This window comes from Pocillopora verrucosa, chromosome 13 (genome assembly GCF_036669915.1).
Source record: "Pocillopora verrucosa isolate sample1 chromosome 13, ASM3666991v2, whole genome shotgun sequence".
NCBI classification, from domain to species: Eukaryota; Metazoa; Cnidaria; class Anthozoa; order Scleractinia; family Pocilloporidae; genus Pocillopora; species Pocillopora verrucosa.
In genome coordinates, this window is record NC_089324.1 from 6,385,334 (window position 1) to 6,406,427 (window position 21,094).

The 21,094-nt window shown below is 39.7% G+C and overlaps 1 protein-coding gene across 2 annotated transcripts in view; it reads right to left on the bottom strand.

Annotated features, from left to right (window-relative positions):
- Window positions 1-396: 396 nt before the first annotated feature.
- LOC131787433 (spectrin beta chain, non-erythrocytic 1) overlaps window positions 397-21,094 on the bottom strand; it is a 33,575-nt gene continuing 12,877 nt past the window's right edge. For both annotated transcript variants that reach the window (XM_059104542.2, XM_066159923.1), the window contains exons 14-54: window positions 20,861-20,986; window positions 20,441-20,529; window positions 20,175-20,313; window positions 19,938-20,100; window positions 19,347-19,588; window positions 18,786-19,103; window positions 18,150-18,265; window positions 17,580-17,706; window positions 17,063-17,155; window positions 16,844-16,962; window positions 16,364-16,460; window positions 15,896-16,030; window positions 15,781-15,831; window positions 15,556-15,627; window positions 15,156-15,235; window positions 14,921-15,014; window positions 14,392-14,583; window positions 14,011-14,088; window positions 13,379-13,551; window positions 13,007-13,097; window positions 12,656-12,802; window positions 12,171-12,434; window positions 11,661-11,791; window positions 10,911-11,007; window positions 10,549-10,638; window positions 9,750-9,950; window positions 9,087-9,295; window positions 8,358-8,562; window positions 7,675-7,869; window positions 7,190-7,369; window positions 6,545-6,789; window positions 5,788-5,926; window positions 5,111-5,195; window positions 4,815-4,906; window positions 4,593-4,697; window positions 4,134-4,370; window positions 3,244-3,359; window positions 2,890-2,965; window positions 2,204-2,295; window positions 1,982-2,024; window positions 397-1,440 (exon numbers count right to left, since the gene is read on the bottom strand). In XM_059104542.2, the coding sequence (XP_058960525.2) occupies window positions 1,273-1,440; window positions 1,982-2,024; window positions 2,204-2,295; window positions 2,890-2,965; window positions 3,244-3,359; window positions 4,134-4,370; window positions 4,593-4,697; window positions 4,815-4,906; window positions 5,111-5,195; window positions 5,788-5,926; window positions 6,545-6,789; window positions 7,190-7,369; window positions 7,675-7,869; window positions 8,358-8,562; window positions 9,087-9,295; window positions 9,750-9,950; window positions 10,549-10,638; window positions 10,911-11,007; window positions 11,661-11,791; window positions 12,171-12,434; window positions 12,656-12,802; window positions 13,007-13,097; window positions 13,379-13,551; window positions 14,011-14,088; window positions 14,392-14,583; window positions 14,921-15,014; window positions 15,156-15,235; window positions 15,556-15,627; window positions 15,781-15,831; window positions 15,896-16,030; window positions 16,364-16,460; window positions 16,844-16,962; window positions 17,063-17,155; window positions 17,580-17,706; window positions 18,150-18,265; window positions 18,786-19,103; window positions 19,347-19,588; window positions 19,938-20,100; window positions 20,175-20,313; window positions 20,441-20,529; window positions 20,861-20,986 (5,712 nt within the window). In that variant the 3' untranslated portion in view covers window positions 397-1,272. The remainder of the gene's footprint in view (window positions 1,441-1,981; window positions 2,025-2,203; window positions 2,296-2,889; window positions 2,966-3,243; window positions 3,360-4,133; window positions 4,371-4,592; window positions 4,698-4,814; window positions 4,907-5,110; window positions 5,196-5,787; window positions 5,927-6,544; window positions 6,790-7,189; window positions 7,370-7,674; window positions 7,870-8,357; window positions 8,563-9,086; window positions 9,296-9,749; window positions 9,951-10,548; window positions 10,639-10,910; window positions 11,008-11,660; window positions 11,792-12,170; window positions 12,435-12,655; window positions 12,803-13,006; window positions 13,098-13,378; window positions 13,552-14,010; window positions 14,089-14,391; window positions 14,584-14,920; window positions 15,015-15,155; window positions 15,236-15,555; window positions 15,628-15,780; window positions 15,832-15,895; window positions 16,031-16,363; window positions 16,461-16,843; window positions 16,963-17,062; window positions 17,156-17,579; window positions 17,707-18,149; window positions 18,266-18,785; window positions 19,104-19,346; window positions 19,589-19,937; window positions 20,101-20,174; window positions 20,314-20,440; window positions 20,530-20,860; window positions 20,987-21,094) is intronic.

The window sequence follows — 21,094 nt, forward strand, 5'->3', positions numbered from 1 at the left end:
TTGCCTATTTGAGCAACTAACTTTTGAGCAAATCTAATGATTTCGTTTGTTTTGTGTTCCTCTTTTGCCCGCTGCTTTTGCGGTTCTCACTCAAGGTCGTAGGGAGTTTTTCGAAAACTAGAAGCCAAAGTACTAGAAAATGGCATAATACGGAGCTCGGAAAAATACGTGCAATGAGCTAACGCCCGCCCGAAATATAAGCTAAACCATCCAAAAAGTTGTATCTATCTTGTATAAGGATCTTGGTTAGAGGCGACGAATAAAAATGTAGAGGGGAGACAAGGAGGTTTTTCCCCCAATTTATTTCCTATAGCTCGCCCCACGAAACGGACACCTTTCTCAGGCCGACCAGACACTATCCCGAGATCAGTGTGCTTTAACAGCATAAGACATCAGTTAGCATTATTTAACTTTATTGACCAGCTTAGCGCTGTTCGCAATATTGTACTACACAATTCAAGGTGAATCAAGAGAAAAAAAAGTAGGATGTTCACACTTATTATCTGATCACCGGCAATGTTATCAAGATTATATTTTCGCGGATAATTCCTTCCTTGAACCAGTGTAACGTTTTCATCTACATTCACCATTTTAGCAAAACGTATCTCAACAAGAAAATGTAACAGAGAAATTAAGCATCAAAGTTTGAAGTTTTTCAACTAAACCCATTCCTTAAACTCGTATTTGATGACTTAACAAAATGTAAGTTAATTACAATTAAGAGAAAAAAAAAAGAAGAAAAAAAAAAAAGAAAATATCTATATACCACTTAAAAGTTTTTCCTCTCCCTTCCAAAGGTATTTGTTCAAAATAAAGCACACCTAAAAATATGTATGTTGAACTAATGAATGCTGACTATTAAACTTACAACAATATAACCTTTCCATTCTCGTGATTCACAATTCTTCTGTGTCGCTCGTCTGATTTTAATCACCTCCCTTGTAAGACAAAGGTCTAAACGTCCATCTTTACCTCTGACGCAATCTAGCGAAGTTCGCGTAAAAAGCTTCTTTCGGTTTTTGTTCTAACTAAGAGGCACAAAATCCTTTTGAAAACTAAAACCGTCTCAGTTCACACTAGAATTCGTTTTTGCTTAGCAAGAAAACACTTACACACAATAAACTTTACAAACAGGTCTATCCAGTTTAAACAACATTCCTTCAAGAAAGCCAAAGAATAATTCGTCTGAAAACGCTCCATTACAAAATGAAATTCCTAAACAAAGCGATTAACTGTTTGACAGATATTCATAACTTTTCGTTTCATCTTCTTTTATTTCTTCTCCTCTTTCTCCTTATCTAAGTTTTTGCTTCTTCGTTTGCCAAAAATGCCACTTCCACCTTTGCCCTTGTCAGTTTTCTTGCCAGGTGATGCATCTTTCCCGGCAGCCTCTCCGCTGATATTCTCCTGAATGTGTTTAATCCACAGTTTCATGTCCTCCTGAGACGGGCAGGGTAAGGAGAGAAAATTTATGTCAACGGTTAAAGAGCAGAAAGAGAGCTAAAACAATCAGCATAAAGGGTGACTAGCGTCTAATTTCTACCCATTGTATCACCCCTGAATGATACGGAAATGTCATGAGAATAAAGCTTAAGGACACCTCTTTAACTAGCTCTCGATTGCCTAAGTTACTCTCCTTGTCAGAACCATAAGAAATGTAGACGGAACAGTTTGGAGAATACGCGTACTGATGTTTGGGTTGTAAAGGTTAGGCAAAAATTTTCGAGGCTCGGACGAAAATAGAAGAACATGGAAAATGTCACTCTTTCTGACAAAGTTTGATGGCGATCAAACGAAAAAAAAAAATATATATATATATATATAATAGAGAAAACTACCAAGCAGTTCACAATTGGTGCATGTGCCAAATATCAGACGATACCGCTTTAAACTTGAGCTAACAAAGTTGCGATTACTTGATAAGTTACTTTACTTTTCACCGATTTTGAAAAGACTAAGAGACATTTCTTTCATTGCTCACCTCATCTTTAGCTTGGAAAAGGAATTCTTGACCAGCACTGGATCTGTGAAATAAAAGGAAGAAGCGAGTCAAACATGGGGTAACAATCAACGTCTAAAATAGCGACACATTTGCGAATAAGACATCGTGTGCTTCCTTTTAAGAGGCACCGCTGTTGAAAACAAAAAAAAGCGTTTTACTTTTTTCCTGAGTGCGACTGATAGAAGATGCAGAAAAAGGTACCTGAATCTGAACACGTTCTTTCTCTTGGTGTAATCAACGGCTTTTTCCACAAAACCTTCCTCTGTAGTCAAAGAATGGGCTGCCTCGTGATCCTAACAAGTAAAGCAAATACGAAGTGTTATTGTATAAACAGGTTAATATGTATGCATTATTTACTAAGGGAAAGGTCAAACTGTCTGCACGTCTCTGTCCATTGAGACAATTGGGACAAAGATGTCAACGAACATAAAAACGCCAAACCAAAAAAAAAAAATTGAGACCAACCACTAGCAATCTATTGAGGATACAAACAGATACAATAAAAGACACGTTTTATTGACAAAAGACTGAACAAAACAGGTTTGTCTTTGCGGAATCAAAGCGAATGTTCCTGAATTGACACTATGGTCCTCGATCGAGCAGCCAATGAGAACACAAGATTCGCTTTGGGTTACCTACCCGCTTACACAGACATAAAAGTTAATACATAAATTGATTGCAATATCTAAATTAAAAGATAAGTGAATAAAGACATATGGTTTCTTAAGTGAGTTATCTTCTGATGTTTACAAGTACCGCAAAAAGTTGAGAGAACTGGTTACAGCAGGATTTATTTTCTGACAAAACGAAGATAACTATTTACTGATTCGACGCCCGAGCGCAAAATCTTATATATTTCCCATAATCGATCTAATGTAAGTTCTTACCACGCGTGCTGTTTTCTGATCTTTGTAGAAATGAAGAGACATGTCTTGTAAAACAACATAGAATTGCTTCCATTGCCTAGCGGAAAAAAATCAGAACAGAAAAAAAAAATTAACGACTGATGAATTTCTTAAATTAGTTTTCAAAGAGAAAATAATTAAGTTTGATACCAATTTTTCCGAATGGAGGTTTCATAAAGCTGTTGTTCTTTTTATTCATTCTTTGAACATAGCAGTGGGAAACTGGATCCTACACCTCGTGCAGTCAAACCATACTAGAGAATGCTTCAATCAATTTCACATCGTTTACCGCCAGAAACTATCGGGAATTATTGGAAACTCTTCGGGTATACTTACCTGATCGGTGCCTTTCTGTTGGGAGCATCCATTGTTGGCTTACGATACAGATAGCCTTCCATTTTACCGTCTGTAACGCTCTCGTCTGTTTCTTTTTCATCTGGTGCGCCTTCGACCTTGACAGATCAAGATAAGGATAAATTTTATACATAATTTTTAAAGGTACATATGTTTCTCATAACGTTGGTAGTTGAGGCAGCTAAGTCAGTAGGCGAATTGAGAAACCCAAACTGTTGCTACTTTTCCTGAACTCCACAGCATGCAGTGATTATGTATCGCTATTCGCTAATTCCACCGTAGGGAACAGCATTCCATCGCCAATTCCCCCCCCTTCCCTCCCCTCCCCTCCCCTCTAGCATTTGTCAAGTTTCGCTAATAGTTAGCAAGAACTCGTTTACAATCCGGGTTGGAGAGAGGAACTAAGTGAGTAAGGTGTCCTGTCGAAGGAGACATCACTATGATAGTTATTTACTTATCATTGCATTCTCCATTTGAATATAGTGTGACTATACCACGAACTACCCTCTCCTCCCCCCCCCCCTTCCCAAGAGGGGGAAAAGAATCCCTTTTCGAATTCGTGTTAAACCATATGCTTTGAAATACTAAAGGAAGGGTTACGTCACGGCGATAATAGACAGCAAACAGACTCACACTTTGGGGTGCGGGATTAAACAGGAAGGGCGCACATTAAGGTAAGCGGGCTGGAGGTTAACCCAAGCGTGAATTGAAGGGTTGTAGAGGAAAAGCGGTTCGCGCCTGGCTCGCTCATCTCGCCGACCGTTTACCTTTACCGTTCCGATTTACAATCCTTTTTCGTCATAATCTATAATCAATATAGCGACCCCTTTTCAAGACACTGCGCGGAAGGGAGATTGCCTCTTCTAACTTACCCCTTCAGCTTCTGCGACAACGACAGCCTCCTCCCTCGCTCTCTGTTCAGCTTCCCTTTGCTCACTTCTTCTGCGTGCTTCTTCTTCTTCTCGTCGTCGGAGCTCTTCTTCCTCCTGTCTGCGGATTCTCTCCAGTTGTTCCTGCCGTTCTTTTTCTTCTCTCTCTTTTCTTTCTCGTTCTTCTCGTTCACGGCGTTCTTGTTCCATTTTGCGACGCTTCCCTTCACGGAGCTCGTACTGATAAAAGATAATGGAACATATTGCATTTAGTTGCTACGTTCCAAGAAACTACAGGAAAAAAAATTCTTCCCCGTTAAAGAAATGAGAATTTTGTAATCCAAGCCGCTTGTGGGAAAAGGTATTAAAATCCCTGGTCATAGAAAACACACAGGAAGTCTCCTTGAAGCGCAATTAAGATATGAGATGATGCTGTAAGCGTATCATAGTCTAAAAACCTACCGTCGTTAGGCGCTCAAGAGCCTGGAATCTTTCTTCTTGAGTATTGACGAGTTTCTCGAAGTTGCTGTGTTTCTCCAGCAGCTGTTCGACTTCGTTGAGATCGCTCTAAAAACAAATATAAAGGAAAACCATGAGTTACAAAAAGTGTTCGGAAATGTAAAATAACTTTCGTAACTAACTCGGTTATTTCCGTAAACTTACGGTCGGAGAGAGAATACCTACCCCAAGGTTCTCGTTTTTCAGGTATGGTTCCTGAGCGATCATCCATCCTTCCGCCATGTGAGCATCACGTGCAAACTGCATGACTTCGTGGACTGTCAACCATAAATGAACAACCTGTTAGGGCCATGGCTTTACGGAAATAACTTTGTTTCTCTGCTTGTTTGTTTGTATGTTTGTCTTCTATCATTTTCTATGTTTGTCTTCTATCATAAGCTACATTTATGAAAGCTATGCCAAGTGACACAAAAGAGTAAATGGGAAAAAGGAGAAAAGATGGAAGTGGAAGGCGCCGTTACCTAATTGAAGATGTTCCCATCTCTTGTCCCACTCGAGTGACAATTCATCTTTGTGTCGGTTCAACATATCCAGCTTCTCATTAATCTGAATAGCGGAGAAATTTAAAATTTTTTTCATGTTTGTTATTTCAAACATATATGTAACTTTATTTTGGTAACGCGCCACACAAAGGAAGCCTCAATTACAATAATGCCGGTCAGGAATCTGTCAAATGTACTAAACTATGAACATGACTAACATTAACATCACAAAAAGGAAAGCGTCACCATGTAGAGGGCCAGGACAAGAAGAATCACTTCATATTTGCTTGAAATTTTACTTTTCCATAGCCTCTATCAAAAATGTTCATTTTCCCTGACTTTCGCCAGACTCCCTAACTTAAAGAAATTTCTTGTTCCTTTTCTTTTCCTAACCTGTGGCAAACATGATCCTGCTTAACTATTAGGCTAGTGATAAAACCCGTATAACGACATATAAGACACTTTACTAGTTCTATTTTTATTTTATTATTAATTAATTAATTTTTACTATTCGTCACCATTCGCCACTATTCGCTGTATTCGGTCGTTATTCGGGTTTTATCACTAACTTTAACCATTTTGCACTCTCTTCTGACTTTCGCCTAATGTGTGAAAGGATGGGAGTGAAAGCTGAAAAGAAGACATCATTATTTTACCTCAGGAGTAGCGTAATGGTTTCGGGCGATCAAGTCTTTTCCCATCTTCACAACATTCTGGAAACTGTCTTCGCGTGCATCAATTTCAACTTTCCTGGTTTGATGTTGTTCCATCAAGACCTCGACTCCAGGAACATCCCTAAAGTAACATAAAGAAAGACATACCATAATTATTTTCGTTTCCGGAAGGTTTTAGGTCAACAGAGCTCTTACAGTGCCATTCTTCTCCATTGCTACACTTCGCGGTTAAGCCTTAAACTCCCATGAGTGACCAAGAGAGAATTTCTCCTTGCAATATCAATACAATATCAAGCATAGAAGTGATGAGAGTAGAGTAAAATATCAGTTAGTGGATTACTAGTTGATCCAATATCAAATTCTCCAAATTGATATCATACGAATTGTATGTCAGACAGTAAAGAGAATTATTAATGAGATGTTGGGAGTTAAAGGGTTAGTCATCTGACTCCTCTGTGGTGTTTTTCTAGCATAATTTACAATTATTCTTTCTGTTTTGAGGGATATGCCATAGTTTATTCGTCTTGAAAGTTGCGCGACATTTTTCGAGCTAGTTATTCGCAGTCCTCTCCATCTTTTGCAATCTCTCTTCCTCTCTTCTCCATCTTCATTTGTAGGTATTTAGCCCATCTCCAAACGATAAATTTAATTGCATTGTATATATAGGCGATTCTTATGAAAGTATTGTGAATTACTGTTTCCTCGTATGAAATGACTATATTAGGGTGGGAATACTCACTTCGCTTTCTCATAGGTTAAAATTTGCTTCAGCATGTCGTTCATCCACAGCATCTGGTCTTGAACAGCCAGTAAGAATCGGTACAAGTCATCAGCGTCATGAAGGCGCTCGGTACGTTGTTTTACACGCCAGTTAAGACGCTTCCATGCGTCTAACACTTCGTCCTCTTTGTCTTGGATTTCTCTAGCTTTGTCGCCGGCATAAGAGCCCTGGAGACGACTGGCTTCCTCCTGGACCGCGACGACCTGGTAATGAAAACAATAATTGGAATTCGTTCACGAAATAGCGGGAATGAGCTGACTATGCGCCGGAAAAAATGAATACAACTGCAACACTGAAATTTCACAGCAATTGTGGTACGAGTATGTAAATAATGTAGTCTGAACGGAGCCAGTACTGGCCACTACGCATTGCGCGCCTCTGTTTTTGTTATGGTTTTCACGAGAGCGAGGTTTGTATTGTTTTCTAGAAGCTTGTGGAGTAATCAACATCGAATTGATGGCCGCCGATGGTCAACGCCGCGCTTGATGCATACTAGTCAAAACTGGGTCTTTAAAGGCACTCTCTCTTGGCTTTCAAACCCTAAAACGGCGTTTTCATGCAAATGGTAAACGCTATTCCAGCAAGATAGCAGGAGAGGCATACCTGATTGCCGAGTGGCGCCAAATCTGCTTCGAATCCTTGGTGCACAACTTGCAGTTGATGTAAGCTGTTCAAATCCCGACCAAGGTCGTCTGTGAGAAGGTTTTCTTTCTCTTGGATCATGGCTAATACTTCTTTGGCCTCGTAGAAGAATTTGTGCAGTTCACGGGCAGCTTCTAACATCTGAGAAAATTTAGCAACCGAAGCAATATTGTTAGATAAGCAACGCAACAGTTGTTGCTTCAAAAACTACAGTTGAGAAATTTCCATCTGCGGTTTAAAAGTAATACTGGATTTCATTGGTTCTGCTTCGGTAAAGAATAAGAAAAACTTCTTAAAAGAGCAAACGCAAAAGCCTAATCCCAACTTATTAGTCACTAGAGGTTTCCCGCACCACGGTCTAACGTGGTTTCTTTTCAGGCTCTCATGGGCTCCCTGTGAATTTAAAATTTACTCGAGAAGCACTCCAACAGACAATATTTACTGACCTTTGTCCTCGTTTCAATGAGTTCTAAAAGATCGGCCCATGACTCGTTGATCTGATCTTTCCATTCCGCTATCGTAGCAGCGTCAGTGTGACCTGTTCCAATCAGCTGATCACAGACAGCATTCGTGGCAGCCACGCGCTCAGTGCCAGTGTTCGTAGTATCACGCGCGAACTCGCGGAATTTCTCGATTAGCAACTGTTGAGAGATAACAAATGAACAAAGAGAATTACCTACGAGAATTTTCACGACAAAAGCTACAAAATAAAGCTATGAGCTTGGAGCTGATTCTATGAATAAGGACAAAAAGATATCTGAAAAATTAAGTGACACAAGCAAAAACAGAAGATAACATTTGAGGCGTTGTATCTAAAAAAAAAACTACTGAAGATTATATTCCAAAGACTTTGTTCAAAATAGATGAGATTCCAAATGGCATGGAGCTGATTATGTATTTACTGTCTCAAACCGATAATAATTCCACATATTTATTATTGCCCCTTTCACCAAATCTGAAAATTACTTCGGACTACTTGGAGTTTGAAAGTTCCAAAATTCTAAGCACGGGTTTCTTCGATAGGCCTTTAACTAAAAGAAACCCTTACTATTGTGTCATAAAACGCAAACTTCCTATAAAAATATGGAAACAAACAGAACATGTGAAGGAATGAAACAACGAATTGTACCTCTACTTGGGCAAGGTCTTGTCCAATGTCCTGCGATCCAGCTACCACTTCCTTCTGAGCGATCCAGTGTTCCAGATCATCAATTTCTCCCTGCAGCTGATAAAGTTTAAGAGTCTCGTCCAGTTTCCCTCGGCGTTCCTCTGCTAGGTCCTTCAATCCTTCGTACAATTTTTCGATCTGACCTTGACGTTTCTTGACTGCCTCACTATGATGAACATTATCAAAGAGGCGATTTAGTGGACATTACGAACAGCAATCATAAACAAAACAGTAACGTACTACAAGTCCTCCAATAAAACTACGGTGAGCATTTTTAATAATTTGAAATGATGTTTTTGTGAATCATCCCTCCTTCCACTTTTTCGTGCCATTTTGTGTTCGTTCTTTCGCTGATCTTCTGATGACAAACTAGAAAAATTCTTTGGTTCATCACTTTATTCACAAGTTGACTTATTGGTCCACTCATTTGTGTATTCTACCGCTTACTAAATCTTTGGAACTGGACTTGAATAGCACTCCCTTTTGGTAACTCAATAGATACCAGAGAGTCAACTTAACATACCCAACTATGCGTTAGGTTACAGGTAATTTAGTGTTAACACTAAATGTAGTGTATTTAGAATATCAGCGAATTTATTGCTAATTTAGGGCTAACGCTAGAAACGTCAGCTTGAGTCACAACGAACAAAAAGATCGTAAATTCGACAAAAAGTAAAGTGTTTTCATTACCTCTCTGGATGCTCGCTCTCTACAAGAGCATTAGCTGTGTCACCTAATTCATTGACTGTCTCGGAATAATCAGCAATGGCTGCCTCCAAAGTCTCGTGTTTCTTGAGCATGGCATTGGCGCTTGCTTCGTCTTTTCCACGTTCGTCACCCATCATGTTCAATTCTTGTTCGCTCATCCACGATTCAGCTTCTGCTGCATCGTAGTAATACTGTAAGAGAAAACAACAGATTCGTTCATTTTTCCTTCGTGCGGCGGTATATTTCTTAGTCATGGAAAATCCGTTGCGACGATTCATAAGAAACAACGAGTATAAAAGCTTCTCGTGTAAAAAAAACGTTTTTTTAAAAACTATAGGACTTCGACAATGTCTACTATCGTGGACGGATAAAAACACTGGACATATTATCATTATCTGTCGAAGACCACAGAATGACCGCCGGAAGCTTAAAGTTTCTTAGAGACATTTGAAAAAGTGCTTCGAGGATCTAAAATTACATATATCCAAACAGTAATTAAGAGACATAACTGTTCGATGCAACGTAAAACATAATTTTGACAAATGGGTTAACTCAGAGATATTACACAAACAAAGTCTTATTTTTTTAAGCGTCTGACCGATATCTTTAGATCTTCATATAGAGCGAGCCAGAAACCAGACAAACCTGTTTAGCCTGTAGTGACAGGTCCAGCTGACCTTTGTACGCATCCGACAATTTCTTAAGATTGTCGTATTTCTCTTGCAGGTCCTGGGTCCTAGCAGCCACTTGCTCAGCCTCTGGGTGTTCGCTGTCCACGAGTTCTTGTCCTCGTTTGCAAATGGCGTCTTTGTGAGCTTCATGAATAGCAATCTCGGCACACAAGGTCTGTTAAACAAGATAAAACCCTGGTCAGTCCCTTTAGAAAGACGTTGTCCGCTCTGTCACGAAGGTTGGGAAAAGAAATTGTCCGAAGCATCTACAGGCAATCGAAAGACAAGACTACGGACTCCGCGCCCCGATGCTTTACCACAAGGCACAGAACTCCATGACGAGCTAAGCAAGTCAGTTTAAGTTACAAGTGTTGGAAAAACAGCCGATCAGTTTACGTGAACCAGACCAAAAGAACACCTGACTGACCAAAAAGATTTTTCATATGACTTCTCAAGTTGTTGAAAAGTCAGTTTATTTTTTCAAATTTTTTCAAGAACAAATTCACCCGGACGATCCTACAACACAATTGACTGATAGGAACTGTCAAAAATGAAGCTGAGGTAATCTCGTCCAAGAATGGACGCAAAAGATGTCCGAATCGATTTATTTTATTCAAACTGGTTATTTCTCCAAATCTTCCGTTTCTAATGAAATTTTAACCGCCCTTTAATCTAAGAGAAATCACTAAATTTCTCTTAAAACTAATATCTCTTGTAAACTATCTGGTTTCTGATTGCCCATTTCCCCTATCATACATTAAAGACTGTAATACCTGTAGTTTTTTCTGCAATGTCTGCACTTCAAACAGGTTGTTGCCGTAGTTGGTAGACTGAAGTAGAGGCTCTTTTTCCTTGATCCAGGCCTTAAGACAAACGAGTAAAATTGAAAATTAATCAACATGAAAATACTGATCGATGACTTCATTCATTAAACTTTAACTTTTAAATTTACCGAAAAAACACCACCAGACAAAAAAGTGTTTATGAACGCAAGCAAAATCCTTGTGCAGTGATTCTAAAGTTGTGACGTTATAAATTACGAGGCTCAGAAGATCTTACTAGGACAATTCCTCAATCATTCTAGAATGTTTCCTTGAGCTAAACATCATTCAAGAGAGGTGTAAAATCTCTTTACCTCTTCATCATCCACATCTCTGTTGAACTGGAAGTAGCCGAGGGTACGCTCTAGTTCTACACCCTTTTCGGACAACGGGGCAGCCATAGCGTCGACCCTGCGAAAAAAAAAAACAATAGCGAACGATTCAGCAAAATATGTCACTTTTTCCACCCTTGTGACATACTGGATCAATAACAGTATCTGGGTAACTGCCCACCTACCCCTCCCCTAACCCAACAACAGTCAATTGATGACAAGTTAGGGTTAATGTTGGGTTAGGGTAGGGGTAGGTGGGCAGTAGCCCAGATACTGATATTGATCCGACATAATTATGCATTTGACCATGATGACATTTCTAGTGATAACCCTTTAACTCCCAAGATCTGATTGTTAATTCTCACCTCTAGCCGCAACACATTTCTTTGTAAATGAGTTACAAGAATTTGGTGTTAGATCGAGATAACAACTTTTACCTGATAAGCTTCAGTATTCTCATTACCTGTTTACTGGATAATGTGAGGTTGTCATAGGGAGAGGTTACAAGTCATTTACTACTGGGAGTTAAAACATTGATAAATAGTACTGTTATTGCAACTACAGTTAAAACTAAATAGTCTTTCCGTATAAAGCGACTTCTTTCAGAGCCAAAAGGATTCCTCGCGTACCAAGCGGACAGAGACAAACAAACAAACAAACAAACAAACCATTTATCTCAAAAAAACAAATTTAGAACGACAACATCATCTTAAAAAAAAACTTCCCACAAACCTTTCTTCCATAACAATGCGAGTTTCCTCCACTGCATTCGGATCAAAGTGTCCAGCATCAACAAGATCTTGAGCTTGGCAGTTCAGTTCTTGCATACGCTGTCGCCTGGCCAAGATTTCTTTTTCCATCATCTAAGAAAACCAGAAAAATCAACATTCTTGTTGCATTTAGAAATTTTAAATAAAAAAACGTCTAAGAGCTGAGTAGACATTCTTATCTCTTATCCCGAAGGTTCCTCTACACCCAAACAAGGAAGTAACTCCTCGACCCGCATGTTAATTGAAATAATCAGCGCTAAGTCTTACTCCAAGTGTTCAGAGTTTGAAGTGAAGCGTTCTGTCTTTGGCACTCTATTAATATCTTCTAATAACTTACCAATATCGTTCCATCAGTACGTATTGCTACCTTTTTCGCGTTTTTCAGCAGTAACGAATTAATAGTTTGACGCCTTCCACGAATTGAAGTTAACATTTACCGATAACAGATCATGAAAGTTTCCATTTCACAAACCTTGTGTTTTTGGTAGAGCCTTGTGGCTGTGGTCAGGTCAGTCGCCTTCTCGTGGGTGACAACAGTTTGTTCGATCTCTGTGAACCACTGTTGGATGTTTTGAACTCCAGTGTTGAATTCTTCCTGTTTCTGTGCATCACCTAACTTGGTTCCCTTCTGTTTGGACGCATCTGACAGTTCTTGCCATTTGACGTTTAGTTTTTCCAAGCGCTCTTCAATTTCTGGTCTGTTCTGTGGTTTCTCTTCCGCGATGTTGTTTCCAGACTGTCATGGGAAAAATAAGAAATGTATCACGATTTAGCCCAAACAGTCTGTGAACATATTCCCAGACCTCCTCCATTCTCGTCCCTTCTTTGTTTATTACTTTGGAAAAAAAATTTTTCTCGGTATCGTTACACACACTGCATGGCCATTCACAGAAGCTGCATCACCACTAAGTTGAATACTGACAGGAAACTAGCTTTCGGGGATACTTTCTGACTCACCTCACAGATATTGTCAAGGCGTTCCTTGTTGGCCTGGATTTCAGCTTCAAAGGTCCTGTGTTTCATGACTTTACCCTGGATGTTACTCAGGTCTCTGTAGGTCTCTTCCGAAGCGATCAACAGTCGCTCGTTCAGCCAGTCGTACATCTGTGGAGTTGAAAGAAAAAAAAACTCACATTGAAAGCTTTTTTAACTGTTACCTCATTAAAAAGCTTAGCTTCTACTATTCCCATTACCTTCGCCTCGACTATTTGTCAATATAAAAAGGCTTCCTAGCCAGCCAATTATCCTTGAAATTTATCAACCTTCATTTCTGTATCGTGTCGTGTGTAGTTCATAACAAAGACTTACATCTTCGGCGTCTTGGATGAATTGTTGAAGCTCCAAAGCATCTCTCAACCTCTTCAATGCTGCCGCCATCTTTTCGTGATTTGCGTTCCTCCTGCGACAACGGAAACCTCGATGTTAGGACGGACGAGGAGTAAAAGGATGAAGACCGTGAAGGTTAAGAGGAAGGAGGATGGAAGAACAGGGGAAGGCAGGCAAAAATGGAGAGAGGGAAAAGGTGAGACAGCAGGAGAGTAAGAGAAGAGGAAGCAAGTCAGCCAGGGACGAGGAGTGAAGGGGAGGAAGGAAGTAGGGAGAGGACGCGGGGACGGAGGAAAAGCATATTATAAAAAATAAAAATAATAAATAATAATAATAAAAAAGAGTTGTTCTCGCCTTTCATCGATGCTGCGTGCTTTTTCTGTGATCTTGTCAGATGCATAGTGATTTTCATCATTGAGACGATCAGCAAACTGGATCATTTGGTTGATCTTGTCATCATTGGTTTGCATTCGTTTATCAAATTCTTCGTGCTTCTTAATCAGCTCTTTTACGGCCTCTACAGTAGCCTGTAAAACCGAGTGCACACATATCATTAAAACCAATCAAACAAAAATCATTCCGACGACCCAACCAACATTGTTCAACAGTCAAAAAAGCCGATACACCTCCTACACGACAGCACGGAAACGTTTCTACTCCTCACTGGTTACACCAGTTAATAGCTCGACTTTAGAACTAAGGATTTTATTGTTTTATTGGTTTTTATTTGTGTAATTTATAAAAACACAAAGGGTTAGTTATTAATACGAGGTCTAACCCAAACCATGGTTTTACACTATCAGTGGGCCTCAGGCTCTCTTTGTAGGAGGATTGATTCAATTAAATAAATGTCCTTCCCCAGTTAGCTTTTGACCTTCTTGACACTTTTCACAAAAACACATGTTCAGATAAATGTTCCAGCTAAACAGAGGATTGTTTCGTACGAGGATTTGTTTAACGGCTAAAATCTTCCTTTCTACACTTACTCCGCTTTCCTCCTTGGACAGGAACAACTCTTGCTGGCCGAGAATGGCTTCACACTGTTTGGAGTCTCGGATAAAAAGCTAACAAGAAAGACAGACAGGAATATGGATGAGTAAAAACGTCGACGAAAAATGTCAAATTTCTTATTTGTACCTGTAACAAAGAGAGGAGCAAAAAACCTTTGACAACACAAGTGCGATTCGATTAGTATGGTGTCTTTCCTGAGAAGTCTTCGAGTTCGTTCGTTTGTTCTTTCATGCAAGCGCACGCACGCGCGTGGGTTCATCCAATTGTTAGTCTATGTGTTCGTGCGTTTACTTAATTGTCATTCTGCGCGTGCGTGCGTGCATTCGCGTCCTCCCGGCTACGAGTTCTTCTAGTACCTGATGGTTCAAGGCCTGAATGAGCATTTTCTTCCTGTTATCCCACAGGATATGTACATCACTCCATCCAGTCTCCAAGTTGTCAAGTTGTTCTTTCAGCGATTGCTGTTGGAGGTCTGACTCGTCCTGGATCCACTTTGGACCACTCAACATCAACTGCTTGAAGTCAGGTTCTCGGCTGTCAATCTCGTCCTAGAAGGACAAGGAAGTAAACATTACTCCACGGCACGTTTCATAGTTAGAGCAGCTTTCAATTGAGTATCAAAAGAGTATCTAGATTGTTTTGGTTTTGCTTTGCATCTTTGAATCTCTCTTTAAAGTCACGCAACACACTTCCTTTGGCGTTATCGTAACTCATAACGAGCTCAAATGACGGTTGACCGGAAGATTACTTCATTCATGGGTAAATGCTAATAATTCCTCTTGGGTCAACAGGTCGGCTGGATTTCTTTTTAAATGAAACACTATGAGAGATGTCAAAACGTCTTAATGTTAACAGCACTCTCCATAGCAAATACAGCGGCAGCACCTTAAGGTCCTCAAGTTCTTTCAACATCTTCTCTGCATCAATCAACGATACAGGCATTTCCTCAGAAGCAACTTCATTCTGAGTGTTGTTCAACCTAAGAGAGAGACAATGAGAGGGTCTTTAGCTCATAAAATCCTCCTCGATTTCTTTAACTGACAAATACAAGTTTCAGGTGTATTTCCTTCGAGTCTTGTGAAGTATCTTGATGTTTACATGAAGTATACGCCATGCTTACCATATTTGGAAATTGTCAAGATCGATAACAAAGCGTTGCAATTCTCCTGATTCTGCCAAAGCATCATCTCGCTGCTTCACCTGTTGAAAAATACCAATGTATGCAGCAAGTAAGTCAAGAGGTTATGCCAATCGGCTCACATAAATTTGTTTCCAAGTCTGTTTCCACTAGTAGCATAACGAGCTACCCCATGGTTTCTGCATCGTGAAAAACTTAAAGTTTTTTTTTAAGATTATAAATTGCAATCCTTGCAATCTTTCCCAACCTGAACCATTTCAGCTCTTTACTCTTTCCAGCCTTGTGCTTTTCTTTCTTAGCATACCAGTATTATGTGGTATCTTTTCCGTTGTAACATAACGTCACACCTCTAACAAGTTTATCCTTAAAAATATCGACTCACGTTGTCCTTAAGATCAACCCACGCACTGCTGACGACATTGATTTTATCCCTGATGATTGGTTCTTCTGGTTCCTATGGAAACCAAAAAAGATAAGAATCACTCAAATGTAAAAAAGGGGCGAAATGAACAAAAAATCGTTAATAAAAACAAAAACAAAGCTGAATGCATTAATTGTAGGAAGGCAGAAATGAAATACTCGAAAATATTGTTTTCTTGATACTCACCCCTTGGTACTCAGAGCAAAGAACTTCAGAGTCATTTTCCAACTTTGTGACCTACGAAAAGAAAAAATTGTGAGGACAATGTCTAATAAAAGGCGAGTCTCCGACAGAAATTTACCTTGTCTTCTAAAGGTCCCAGATCTCGTTGGATGCTGTTGAGCCGTCGCTGCAAGATCATTACTGTAGCAAGATCCTTCATGTTAGTGACTTCCTCTACACTGAGCAAGAGACTGGATTTCTCGGTAATCCACAACTAAAGACACAAAAATAGATTGAAATATAAATAAATTTGAAGTTCAAGAACACAATACAACATCACCACATTTTACTAGAATGTGCTCAATATACAAAGGTCTAAAGGGCTGTGGTTCCAATCACACTACTGATATTACTTTTCCAAGCAGTTTACAAAAAGCTTGTGACCTGTGAACCTAGTAATTGTCTGGCTCGCCAGCAAGTGTACTGTAGCTGAGTAGGAGAGGATTCAAACAGAAGTAAGAATTGGTTCGAGTTTGGATCCTTACGGAATTCTTTTATCCGTTTCTTTCTTTGTTTCAGAAACGACTTCAAAATTCAGATACCTTACCTTGGTTTCGTGGACACCAGCATGAAATTGTTGGAGTCTGAGGGCTTTATCTAGTTTTGCCTTCTTGATGTCGGCCGCATTTCGAAGATTTGCCCACCTGTAAGTGGAAAGGTAGAATACCTGATCAGTAGTCTGTTACCATCGCCTCAACAATTTGTCACGTTCCTAGTCTTCTAAAAACATAACACTTTCTTCCCATACCTTAACACATGTGATACATGTATACAAATCATTCCAATAGCCTTTCCAAATCTCACCCCTCACCCCTTCTATAAAAATCTGGTCTCTCTTCCCCAAACAATACCTGGCTTTATATCTGTCTCATTCTGCTGCTTAACGACATAAAGACGAGGGAGAATGGTGGCAAGTCTCTCACTTAACACGAATTTGAAGCATCGGTAAAATTTTGCCCCTTTGAGAAGTTTTGCTATTTACTTTTAATAAACAAACATGTTTTAGTTTAGATCAGAGAGGACTTACTTTGTGTTGAGACCATCAATGGTGTCTTTGATTTCATCAGAATTGATGTGTCCTTTCTCAATAAGTTGGCCTCCAAGATCGTTCACAACTCCAACACGCTTCTCGTTTGCATTCAACTCCTGCAAGGAATAAATGCATATTCGTTTCATACCCAATCATTCAAGAAAACTCGAAAGATGCTAAAGGCAACTCATCGTCACACACAAATAGATAACAAACCTGCTGGAATCCGTCAAATCGTTGTTCAATGATTTGGCATTCTTCAAGATCCATACTCTTTTCGACAGTGAGAGCTGCTTCGAGCCTATCCTCCTACAAAAGGGAAAAAACTCATTACGGTAAAAGACACTTAAGCTGTACATGGCGAAGTTCAGTTGTTTAAAGTTTATGATGAAAGCACATTATCCAGAAACCAATGCTAAGTTTTCAGGCGATAGGGACTAACTAAGGTGGCACAGGGGGATACGACATTCCAGATTTAACATGTCATGGGCAATTCCTAACAGCCCAATAAAGTAGAATTAAAATGCTGTGTATAAAGGTAATAAGTTTACAAAATGTAATTCATTCCCTCCTTATCGCCACAGATAATGTGTTTGTTTATTTTTTTCCTATTCACACAAAGCAAAAGTCTTCGACGTAAATGAAACAAGTCAGGCATTTGTTAGTTCTCATAGCTTCAACAATGACGTGAATGATTCTCATCCTAGTAAACGTATCGTTATCAAGAACCAACCTTCTCATTGATCCAGCTATCCACGATGTAAGCATCTCTGTTGAGTTGATGAAGAGAAAGAGCATCCAAGAGTTTGTGTCTGCGGTTAGCAGCTTGCAGCCGTAAGTTTTCGTATCGAGTGTCCACACTGCAAGGAAGTAAAAAATTGTGTACCATTAAAAGCTGGAAAAATAATTAAGACTGGCCTACAAAAATATCCAAACGACACAAGTTTAAGATTAAATGCAAGAACTTCAAAGATTAGTCTTGACATTCTTCCACCTCTCTTCACGGCAGAACAAGTTTCCTCGCGTATGAAATCATAAAACATTCATCCATATGCTTGTGCCTTACTGCAACTGTTCGCTAAAGGAACCAGTTTAGTGACGTTCCAGTTCAGGATAGTTACGCAACAAGTTACATTTCTCAACATGTCGAAGAAGAAGTCGTTTCGCTTCGACCGACAATGGTAAAAAAAGTGTTCTTCAGTGCTCAGCAGTAAATGTATCAGAAATTTTACCATTTTGCCAAATCACAGAGGTAACAAAAGATACCCCATTTTGCTAGGTGCTCATGAAATTCAGTACTCACTTTCTGCATCTGTCGACCACTTCACGGGAGGTCTTGTCCTCGTCACCAAGTTCATCAACCTCATCATGGAGGCCTTTGATCACTGAAGCATAATTCTCGATGTCTTCCTCGATGATCTGAATGAGACGTAGGAAACGTTATGAATTGCTAGTGCAACAGACACACTAACTGTACCTTAAATTATCTATGCGAGTCGCATCTTTCAGGTTTCCTTTGAGATTCCAGAGACACTTAAGAATATCTGCTACAGCCAGCTTCAAATTCAATCTTTGCTGTCTAAGTTCTTCTTTCAATGTTTTAGTTTGCCTTTTTTTCATGAAAGGTGACTCGTATTAACTCTAACAGTCATATTCAACCATGAAAGGTTTAAAATACCGGACGAAAAGAAAAATAAGACCTGAAATCGCCCAGAATCATAAAAATATTGTCCACACAACATGTACAATCATGCGCTGCAAAGGGAATTGAAACGACCTGGGATTTCGCTGAAAACGCGAAATGACAAATCTGAACTGTACTGCACTTTGACAAAGGGCTTCGAATTAACGCAGGCGACAATCAGGAAAACACATGGAACAAATCCAGGACAAAAGTGTGCTCCTGGAACAATCATTAAGAATTAAGATAAAGACTCACCTTGTGTTTCTTCAACAATGTGTCGCTGCTTGCCTCATCATATCCAAGGTCATCGTTGGCGACAATCCTTTCCATCATGTCCAGCCACGACATGATATCATTATAATCAGAGATAAACTGTTGCAACTTCTGATTTTCCTCGATCTTCTTCTTGCGATAGCCAGCCACGTCTTCCAAGTTTGTCCATTTGTTCTGGATGCTGATCATGCGCGACTGGATCGTGTCTGAGGAGTAGTGTCCAGAATCCAGAAGATCCTGGCCACTCTTCATCACGGCCTGTGTATGAGTGTCACGCTTCGCGAGTTCACGCTCAACCGCCTGAAAAACAATCGAAATTTCTTAACATAAGCACTATTTAAAGGCTCTTAAAATTGTCACTTTTTATAGCATATTGATAAGCAAATAAAAAACCTCCCAAAGAAGATTTTTTTGCTTGCGTTAGCCCCCACAACCAAATTCGCCCCTGAAAGTAAGTCAAACAACCTCCACCCCCTTGTTCCTGCAAGATAAATGTACATTAAAAAGTACATAAGCGAATCAGGGGTTTTTACATTCTCATACCTCATGTTTGTTCAACAGGACCATGGCACTGTTCAGATCATGTCCATAGTCTGTAGACTGCAAGGAATGAGCCTTCTCTGACACCCACATCTCTTCCTCTTCAGCATCCCGGTAGAAGGTCTGCAGCTTGTGAGACTCGTCTAGTCTGGCGCGCCTTGCTGCTGCAAGCTGCAGGAGCTCATTGTAGGCACCTTCTAGTTCAGCTTGATGATCTCTGATCTGGTTTTCGTCTGGTTTGAAACCTGTATTTAGAAAATGCAGAGAACAAATTACGATGACTTCAAACTCTTGTATGTTGCATCATCTAGCACTGTGCACTATAAGAAACGGATGTGAACTTGCCGCGCGGAACTATGGGAGTGCACCTCACTCCCATAGTTCCGCGTGGCGCGCTAACAACAATTTCACTACCTTTTTCTTTTTGTCGCGTGACGGAATCCGCTGAACGGGAGGGAAGCTCATGGTCTAACAGTTTTGCAATAACAGGTCAAACGCTTGACACTTTACAAATAGTCGCAGACGATTTTTTTCCCTACTCATCTAAATAATGTTGTTTGTGATCGACACAAACAATTTTTGTATATTACATACCATCCTCTTCATTGTCCAAGTGTAGGAACACTTCAGCTTGTTCGTTCACAGACTTCACTCGGTCAGCTTGTGCTGCAATGTCTGCTTCTACCAGACTGTGTTTTTGTAAAAGATCTTCCACGCCAAGCAAGTGTTTACCATAATCTTCCGATAAAAGGCCCATCTGCGATTATACAGCACAACGAATTAGTGATCTTAATATGTGGGTATTGACATTACAGCATAAAACTCAGTTACCTTGATCTCATCCATCCAATCAATTGTGTTTATCATTTCTTGGAAGCAGCGTTGCAGTTTCATGGACTTCTCCAACCGAGATCGTCGACGCTTCAGCAATTCCAGCAGTTGCTCCCAAAGCCTTAAAATCAGGTCTTTCCTGAAAAAGATAAAGATGTGATCTTAGAATCAAGAATAAACTACGGAAAGAAAGAGGCAATAAGTTTGCATTCAATTAAATCTTACAGTGAAAGGAGAAGAAGAAAAGAAATTGTTGGAATACAAACCTCTCCTGGATTCTGTCTGATTCATGGTAGTTTTCTCTGTGTAATTCATCTGCAACTTGAACGATGGCTTTGATACGTTCTTCATATGCCTAAATAAAACAAAGTACTGTCATGTCCAATTGAACTTAATTTGAATCGAGTATGAAATGTAATTTGTGATAATTCTTATCATGACGAGCGCTTTTCTAAATTTTATCACAACTAAATTCTCGATTCAAGCTTTTAGTCTAGTCCTTGCAAAAGAGTCGGGCGAATTTGACAGAGCACAGAAAAGCGCTCTGTCGTTGAGAAGTTTCCATTCTTATCATCATGTTCTGCAAAATGTTTAGCTTTGTACTCAAACTCTACACACAGGATTTGAGCATGGTCATTGCATAGGCGAAATAAAGAATGTAATTTTAACCAAACAAACATACTAACCATGATATCAGTTTCAATTGCCTCGTGTTTCTTTGTAGCAGCTTCCACAGCAGCTATGTCATTTCCAAAATTGTCTTGGGACACCAGACGCTGGTTCTCATTCAACCATGTCTCTCTCATGGCAGCCTGCAATTCATTACGTGATCAGACAAATAATAAGCGATCTTGTCAATGTGTTAAGCTTGCCCGTCTCTAGGGTTTTCAAACGCGGAAATTTGAGATTACAAATTTCGA